This window comes from Palaemon carinicauda, chromosome 29, assembly GCF_036898095.1.
Source record: "Palaemon carinicauda isolate YSFRI2023 chromosome 29, ASM3689809v2, whole genome shotgun sequence".
Classification (NCBI taxonomy): domain Eukaryota; kingdom Metazoa; phylum Arthropoda; class Malacostraca; order Decapoda; family Palaemonidae; genus Palaemon; species Palaemon carinicauda.
The window spans coordinates 26,985,326-26,995,199 of record NC_090753.1 but is presented as its reverse complement, the minus strand read 5'-3'; the positions used below and the strand labels follow the sequence as shown (position 1 = coordinate 26,995,199).

Genomic DNA, 9,874 nt, shown 5'->3' with positions numbered 1-9,874 from the left:
TTTTACATTCACATACTATCCCTTTTTTTTTTCGTTCTCCATCCGTTGCTTTGCATTTGAAACAGATACAGTTCGGAGCAGACATGGTGTACTGTTTCTATCACTTAGGTTTCGCCATAAGACTAACTAGTATCTTTTCAATTATATTTTAAGCGAGAAACACAAAGCTAAAACATGAATCAGGACATGAATAGCAGAGCTCGACACCACACGTCCACACTCTAGCACTGAACCTTGACTTCATGAGTTTATAGTAGGAAAATTAATATGCAAAAAACACTGCCCTGAGGAACACCAGATATCACATTCCGAAGACCCATCCACTCCCAGCTATTTGAGTTTTAAAGGAAAGGCCTCATGCTTAATTCGGTCAAATGCAGCACTAAAATAAAGGCCAATCATGTTAACTTCCTGACCACAATCAGGGGATTGCTGTACAACACTGGAGGTTGTTAGAATGGCATCACATGCTCCAAGCCCTTTAAAAGCCAAATGGAAATCTAGGGAACAGATGATTGCTTTCTACAAACCTATTTAGACGTTTTACTAAAACTCGTTCGAAAACTTTAAATAATATGGAAGATATGGAAATTGGGCGGTAATCAGTTGACTTGAGCTACCAAAAACACATTTATGTAGTGTAGTAACAGTACCAATTCTCCAGCAGTAGCTAAAAACTCCTCTTCTGACTAAATGGCGCTAAATAACAGATAGATTTGGAGAGAGAGAGAGAGAGAGAGAGAGAGAGAGAGAGAGAGAGAGAGAGAGAGAGAGAGAGAGAGAGAGAGAATTATTCATAACATCAAGTACAACAGGCCGTTGTCTCTGTGTTTCTTTACATGGAATCATACGTCCTATTCCAACGCGAAGAATATCTACTGTTTCACACCTGCTGCTTGGATCTAAAGCCACAATTGACAACATGAAAACAGATGGACGGTCTATTATCATGATATTCATCTTGGTTTGGTTCTTTGGTCACGAAAAAAACGTGCCAGATCGCAAGAGAAACCTCAGGGAAGGAGACATCCTTGTCTCTTACACAACTCAAAGAAAATCCAATTCCCTTTAGAATGGATGTCAATGCGAAGTGTTTTGTCCTTTTGAAGTCAAGTGCAATTGTATTGAAAGAAGTTACATCTATTTTTGGAAAGTTAGGTGGGGAATTTCTTTTTCGCGTGAAGTGAAAAATTGAGATTTCAGTTTCATGTTTCTTATACAGATTTAGTAATGATGGGACAATGAAGTTCAATTTATTTATATATATATATATATATATATATATATATATATATATATATATATATATATATATATATAGATATATATATATAGATATATATATATATATATATATATATATATAGATATATATAGATATATATCTATAGATATATATCTATAGATATATATCTATAGATATATATCTATAGATATATATCTATAGATATATATCTATAGATATATATCTATAGATATATATCTATAGATATATATCTATAGATATATATCTATAGATATATATCTATAGATATATATCTATAGATATATATCTATAGATATATATCTATAGATATATATCTATAGATATATATCTATAGATATATATCTAGAGATATATATATAGAGATATATATATAGAGATATATATATAGAGATATATATATAGAGATATATATATATAGATATATATATATAGATATATATATATAGATATATATATATAGATATATATATATAGATATATATATAGATATATAGATATATATAGATATATAGATATATATAGATATATATATAGATATATAGATATATATAGATATATATAGATATATATAGATATATATAGATATATATAGATATATATAGATATATATAGATATATATATATATAGATATATATATATATATAGATATATATATATAGATATATATATATAAATATATATATATAAATATATATATATAAATATATATATATAAATATATATATATAAATATATATATATAAATATATATATATAAATATATATATATAAATATATATATATAAATATATATATATAAATATATATATATAAATATATATATATAAATATATATATATATATATATATATATAAATATATATATATATATATATATATATATATATATATATATATATATATATATATATATATATATATATATATAGATATTACACAATATTTTATCAATGGCAAGGTAAAAAACAAATAAAGTGAGGTAAATGAAGCAAGAAGTTTTTTAAAAGTCCAGTTATATTAATTTAATTAATATTTTTATAAAAATTACTGGTTGAGACAACCGAGACGATTAATTGCTGTCCTGCCTCCCTCAAGTTAGAAACTTACTTCACCGGAAAACAACCGTATGAAGCAAGCCCCTACCAATGACTATCATGTCTCTCAGGATCTGAAAAACAAAAAAACACTCCCTGTAAAACTGGTCAGGTAAAAGGGAAACTAAATTACTTACGGGAATCCGTATTAACAAAAACAAAACTCAAAACGGGAATCCGTTCACTAAAATTACCTTCGATAGAATTCGATTTTGTAATTTTGAAAACACAAACATATTGTTCATAAACTGTGGTAATCCACCAAAAACGAAACTTAATGGCTAATAGCCTAATGTGGTAATCCACGAATAACAATTAATGAATTTTCAATAAAAGTGGTAATCCACCAAAAACGAAACTTAATGGCTAATAGCCTAATGTGGCAATCCACGAATAACAATAAATGAAATTTCAATAAAAGTGGTAATCCACCAAAAACGAAACCTGGCTAATAGCCTAATGTGGTAATCCACGAATAACAATGAATTTTCAATAAAAGTGGTAATCCACTGTAAAAAAAACCTAACTTTTAACGCTATAAAAAAGAAAACCGAAAACAAAATTGGAAAAATAGTAATTTCTTTTGATCCCGAGATTTATTTTTAACAAGGTCTTGAGAAGGGAACTAATTTAATCAAATGTATTAAATCATTATGGCTAGGGTATCAAATCAACTCATGTTCAGATGTGAAAAGGCTGACTCACCTCAATACTCCTGCCGTTCACTGAATTACTGTTGCTCCTGCTACCCCCCAAAGTGGCATAGTGTCGGTATCACTAGGGGTTTATCCTTCCATGACCGAGAGTTGTAAAAACGTCCACCATACAAGAAGGAATTTGTCTGAGAACTGACTTGGAAACTCCGATCGCCTTGACAAAAACTTCCAGCTCTCGGACAACAGCGTAAACAAGCAGTTCACCTTAAAAACAATACTAGGCGACAGATCACTAATAACAAGATTGTTTAGAGGAACTAAAGTCAGCCCCGCTCTACACTTGAACATGACAAAAATAATATTACGAATAATATTTAAGAGGTTTGATATTTATTATATTTAACAACAAAAGAAATCACTTTCAACTTCTCCAATTTTGGTTTACGATAAATTATTTTCTACACTGGGGGGAGGGGATTCAATTTATTTATATTAACTAAATAAATTGAATACAGAAATTCATGATAAATAGGATCCCCAAAACAAGAAAAGTTGAAAACATTAAATTACAAAAAACATTTAATACATTCAATATACAAAGGTATATTAAAATTTAAATATAACATGACATTATTGACATTTAATTGCCCAACCAAATACTCTATATAATAACTATTTACAAGTAAAGATTCTCTAATTCACCCGAAACATGAATCATTTTAGGCTTCTAAGATTTTTCTAGTCCGCTCCGAGCTGTCAATAGCAGCCTGGCGTTTAACTCTAGTATCCTTGGGTACTCGAGACTCCTGTACATCAACCTTAGAATTATTCGGAATTTCATCTTTCCGGGTGAGAAGTGGGATAATGACTGACGAATGTCTCTTCACAAGTTCTTGGGTTTTCCCTTTAAGGATAGTGGCACCAGTAACCTCACCCAAAGTATTTGTAAAAATCTCTTTTACAACGCCCATCGGGTAGTCATTTGGCTTAGTGAAATTTTCCTTAAGCAGTACAATATCTCCAGGTGAGATCTTATTATGAGTGACTGGCTTGTATCTATCAGGGACATCTACAGCCTGATGTATTAGATTAGCAATAAATTCTTCCTGATATAGTTTAACTAAATTGTTTCTCACCTTTTGCAATTGATTGTAATCTTGCTTAAGCTTTGATTGAGAATAATTTTCAGGAATCCAGTCAGGGTCTCTCCCCTCATGCAATTCGGGAATTATATTAACCGATATCAGATCGTACCCATGAATCAAATTTTCTGGGGTGATAGGTTCTGGAATGTCATCGCCAATCTGATCCCTTAAGGCTTCTTTAAATGCTATTGGCCTACGATTGACTAAATGAATGACTTGTTGAATTAGGAACTCAAAATCATGGTATTCTAAGACATTCTTACCAATAGCTCCATAGATCAATCTTTTAACCAGTTTAACACATACTTCCACCATCGAACCTAACTGACTATGACCCTTGACAAATTGGTCAAACTTTAAAGATTGGACCCCATTGCGTTCAAAATATGACTGAGTCTCATGATCTTTGATGTAGTCAATAATTATATTAGAGGCAGAGACTAATTGGGAGCCTAGGTCACTATTACAATATTCCGGGATTCCAAACTGGAAACAATGAATCTGAAAGGCTCTAAGAAATTCTTTAACAGAAAGATCTAAACAAATAATCAAATTAACTGCTCTACTCCACATACAAGTGATACATAGTAGATAGATTTTTCCTTTCTTACCCTGTTGTTTAACGCTCAATGGGCCAATGAAATCCATAAATAAATATCTAAAGGGGACATTAGGTGGTGACACTCTCCATTTCCTGTAGGGAGATTGATTAATACTGATGGTTCTTGACTTGAACCTACGACAAAAAACACATTCTCTAAGGTTTCTCTTAACCACTGAAAAATATGACGGTACGTAAAACCGCTTTCTCATTTCTGACAAAACAGAGTAACATCCCGTATGGTTGAGTTTTTTTGTGCAGGTTATGCACAATCAGGGAAGTTAGATGGCTATTTTTAGCCAGCAACAAAGGAAAACCATGTCTCCGAATGAGTTTGTCACACTTGCTACGTACTCTAAGCAAACCATCGTTGTCAACGTAAACATTAAGCTGACCTACTATGTTAGGCATGTCTTTTTTTCTTTGAGTAGGACAGCTGAAATATGTAAAAAGCTCAGGGAAATGTGCCCGTTGATCCTGTAGTATAACTAACTTGCAAGCTCTTTCATGTATACTATTGCTCTTTAATTCTAAGTGAGCCCATTTATTGGAGTCCTTAGCTTTCAAACGACCCTTTAACTTCTCTACGAAAAGAATAACTTTCTCATAAATAGATACAAGTAAATCAAAACTGGAAAATTCTTCAAATTTAAGAAAACATTCAAAATTATCTGACATGGCCACAACATTGGAACTAGTACACAAAGACTCCTCTATTTCTAAACTATTATCCAGCTCGCACTCGGCATAAGGATTTGGAACCATAAATGATAAATTACCATTTTCACTCCATAGGAAGGTTTCCTTTTCCTTAAAACTTTCAGGACCAGAATAGAAATTGGTTTGCATCAACTTACGATATGAAAGGCAACGAGTTATGGCATCTGCAGGATTTTCATTCCCTCCAACAAAGGCAAAATGGACGGGGTGTTTTGCACATAAGTTCTCTACATGCTGAATTCGATTCATCACAAAAACTGACCGTTTCTGCATTTTTGACAATTTATTAGTAGACGAATTCAACCAAGAGAGCGCTACCTGACTATCTGAAAACACATGAAGGCCAACAACATTTAAAGGATTGATGCATAATGGTCCAGCTAATTCGTTATACAAATCTAAAACCACTTCCGTTGCAAAGGCTACTCCCTGCATCTCCAAAGATGGAATGCTTTTACTTTCCAACTGCCTATTTATCATACGATTTTTTGCCATCACAAAACTAGACGACATAGAATCAATATCAAAGATGTACACAACAACACCATAAAGTAATTTAGAGCTATCACAGCAAGCAGCCAAATGAAATTTTCCATCCCTACGTCCAACAAATCTATCAATAGCAATATCAGGAGCAGAATTGGCCTGATTAGCAATATTATGCCATTCTTTACGTAACTCTGGTGATAATTGATCGTCCCATCCTAAATTTCTATCACACTGAAGACCATGAAGAAATAATCTGCTTCGATTTAGGATGGGACCAGTAATACCAAAAAGGTCAAAGTGAGAGGCAATGGTACTTAAAATTTCCCTCTTAGTTTTAGCCTTACCATTCAACTGAAATTTATTTGCTAACAGACAATCAAGTGATCGATTCCACTGCATACCAAGAAGTTTAACAACCTCTACCGTTTCAGAACCTGTGCAGGAATCTATTTCTCCTTGTAGGGACCTGTCATTAGTAACGAACTGTTGTAAATCAAAACCATAAGGAGAAAATATAGATCCTACCACAGAATATGCCCAGTGCAGATTTTCATTTTCATTTGCACTAAAAGCACAATTGTCCATATAAGACAAAGAATAAATGCACCTTTTCAACTCCTTCAACTGGTTTTCATCATGCTCAGCATCTAAAATCAAAATCTTGTAAAGACCGAGCATCAACAAAGTTGGGGAACATCTTAAGCCGAAGCTCAACCTAACATTCCGATATGCAACAATGGTAAAATCTCCCTTCTCAACATTTTTATACCATAAAAAACAAAGTTTATTAGCATCAACATCACTTAATGCAATCTGGTTAAAGGCCTTGCATAGATCAAAGCATACTAACAATTTATCAAACCTTAAATGTAATAATGATGAAGAAAGTTTCTGATTTAGGCATGGACCTGCATGTATGGCCTGGTTATGACTTATTGTCTGACCCTTGGTTGAGTTTCTTTCACACAAGTTTGATAGAAACACAACTCTACATTTGGTAGTTTCACGATTCAATTTGAACACACCCATATGAGGCAAAAAAGAGTGTTCTGGGTGTTCATGTACAAACTGGTCAAGATTAGGAATCCTTTCTATTATTCCAACCCTTTCCTGTTCTTTTAGGGCTTCATTCATTAACTGTAAATGAGATGGATTTCTCTTTAGTTTTTTAAGATTAGATTCCAAAATAACTTTAGCCAAATGAAAATTTCTACCAAGCATATGAGATACTTTTGCATTCCACAAAAGTGGCATAACTAATCTACCCTCCTCATTCTGAATAGTGTGATCCAAACAATATTTGACAAGCTGATCATGCAGCTCTGAATTCTCCAAATCATAAACCTCATTGTCCAAGTGAATATATTTATTACAAATACTGGCAAGCACATCATCTGTGGCTTTATCTAACTCTGAACGAATTACATTGCCTTTTTCATCGATTACACTGAATTCTGAAACCTTAATAGGATAATCAACTTCACACTTATCCAGAGAAAACTGCTTATCTATCTTTACACCCAAACCAGTAACATACTGATGACAATTTATAACCGAGGAGGACTGATGTAGATAAGGAATATCCTTCAATAAGGTGTCAATTTCACCTTTAAGAAGGACACCAAACGGGGTCATAGCATACATAGACCTGCTATTCCTACCAAAAACTACTTCTGTGAGTGGTAAACAATATCCTGATTTAGTTCCCAAAATCAAATCAATATTTTCAATGCAATCACTATTAGGCGTTAGAAACTCATCAACCAACACATACCCTTTCGTCTGGAAACCGTAAACCACTTTGCCCAAACCTTTTAACTTCAACTTTATGTTAATAGATGGGATACATAATGCCTCTATTTTGTGAATAGCATTACCAATTATAATTTCAAATTCCACTAGTTTTGAGGCATATTTCTGAGAAACATTAATACCATTTATTCTCAATTCAACCTTGGCTTGTAATACCTTTAAATCCAAAGCATTGGCTAGTTCCTCACTAATCAGATTTAACTGACTTCCATCATCCTTCAATGCTCTTATGCTTCTGTTTTGGATGCTACAAGAAAAGGTAGGGAGAATGCTGGAATCACAGTCCAAATTACTTTTAAGAGCCTCCATTATAACTACGTTATTATTAGATTCCATGGACGAATTCTTATTATCCTTTTTCGAGGAAGTCTTAGGAGATTCAGATTTTCTATTATCATTAGCAGATGCTGATTTTTTACTATTCTTACAGAGGAAACTAAAGTGCCATGCTTTACAAAACTTACATTTCATCTTAAATTTAAAGTTACATTTGTCAGTAGTGTGACTCAAGCTTGCACACTTACAACACCCATTTAAAGATTGAATTTTGTCAAGCTTAGTGGTAACATCCGAAAAAATTTCACATTTATAAATAGGATGCGAGGCGGGTTTGCCTTCTGTGGTACACAAGACACAAGGAAAGAAATTTGACGGTTTACTTAGGGAACTAACACTAGCAGCATAACTTGCACTATTCTTCCTATGATTATAATTATCATGCAATTTATTTCCTACATTAGACCTCTTACTTTGCTCATTAAATCTTTCACAGGCCTCAAAGAAATTATCATTAATTTCCTTTAATGTTGGCCTTGATGAATTAGTAATCTGGGTTAAGTGTACTTTAAAACGATTATCTAAGCCCTGCCAGAAAAAATACCTCAAAAAATCCTCACGTCCCAGAGACAAACTTTCAGCTGCTTGAGTTAGATTTCTTATCTGAGAAATATATTCAAATGGGTCACTTTCTAATTTCATATTGATTTCAGAGATTTTTTTGATGGTATTAAAAATTCTGAGGTCTTTAGAAGCTAGGGCCTCTGTTAGTAATTTCTTGGCATGAACATAACCCTTCTTGTCCGATTCTAATGATTCTAAAAGTACTAAGGCCCTTCCACTGATTTGCTGCTTTAACAGAATAAATTTGTCATTCTGAATATTTGAACATAGACGTTATGTCTTCAAAATCTTTAAAAAACTTCAATAGATCCTTTCCTTCTTGGCTACGAAATTCTGGAAGCGGAGCAGTGGGACTCTTCAACAAACTTCGGGCAGTATCAACACTAACATTAGAAGGGGAAACATTTCGTGTAAGCTCAGCAGTACATTCCCGAATTTTAACAACATAACTTTCACAGGAATCAAGTTCGGCATTTAGCCATGTTTCATCCTCCTCTTCAGACCATTTGAGCCTTTGAATTTCACTATTATACTTTTTAAGCGATTCTAAATGATCTTGTAACTCTGACTTAATCTTACTCTTTTCCAATTCAGTTAACTGACAATAATTAGTCCTTTTATTATAACATTCAGTTACTAACTTGCGAATATATTTTCGGGAATTGATCAACAACTTTAATTCAGACGTCATGTTTAATTAGAAATTTGCTTTTACAATGTCTGATAAACACTTATAAATCCACTGAAACAGACAGTCTAAACCCACTCTATTTAAATGAATGCCGTCAGCTTTAAAATAGCTAGGGTCATCGAGTTTTGACGAACCGTTAATCAACAAAGTTTTATATTTAAAGGGTTGACGGTCTAACCACTTATTAAAATTTCTAGCTAATTTCTTATACAAATCTGCAGAAGGGGTGCCGTGTCTATTAGTACTTTTCAAGTGGCGAATTTCAACGTGAGCAACAACAAATAGTGAATTTGGTAACCTTAATCTCAAAATAGCAAAAAAACGTTCACAATCTGCTTTAACAATATTCAAATCCACCTTATCCTTTATATCGTTTCCACCCAAAAATACAACGGTCACTTCTGGATTATATTCAGACAAATCGTCCAACAACTTCGGATTAAGTATAAAGTTTCTATATCCGAATCCAGGAAATGCAAAAAATTCAACAGACACTTT

The 9,874-nt window shown here is 32.8% G+C and overlaps 2 protein-coding genes across 2 annotated transcripts in view; both read right to left on the bottom strand.

The window, feature by feature from the left end:
• Positions 1-2,278: 2,278 nt before the first annotated feature.
• The window catches only part of LOC137622175 (uncharacterized), a 7,738-nt gene continuing 142 nt past the window's right edge, over positions 2,279-9,874 (bottom strand). The window contains exons 1-2 of the mRNA XM_068352613.1: positions 3,068-9,874; positions 2,279-2,436 (exon numbers count right to left, since the gene is read on the bottom strand). The exon at positions 3,068-9,874 is cut by the window's right edge and continues 142 nt beyond it. Coding sequence (XP_068208714.1) covers positions 4,933-8,763 — 3,831 coding nt within the window. The 5' untranslated portion in view covers positions 8,764-9,874 and the 3' untranslated portion in view covers positions 2,279-2,436; positions 3,068-4,932. The remainder of the gene's footprint in view (positions 2,437-3,067) is intronic.
• LOC137622464 (uncharacterized) lies at positions 3,738-4,736 on the bottom strand. Its single transcript, XM_068353070.1, has one exon. It carries the CDS (start codon positions 4,734-4,736, stop codon positions 3,738-3,740), a length of 999 nt encoding a protein of 332 aa, XP_068209171.1.

What these genes read in the sequence shown, in the direction of transcription:
- LOC137622464 (XM_068353070.1), bottom strand. Translation starts at nt 4,736, where the DNA reads ATGTGGAGTAGAGCAGTTAATTTGATTATTTGTTTAGATCTTTCTGTT.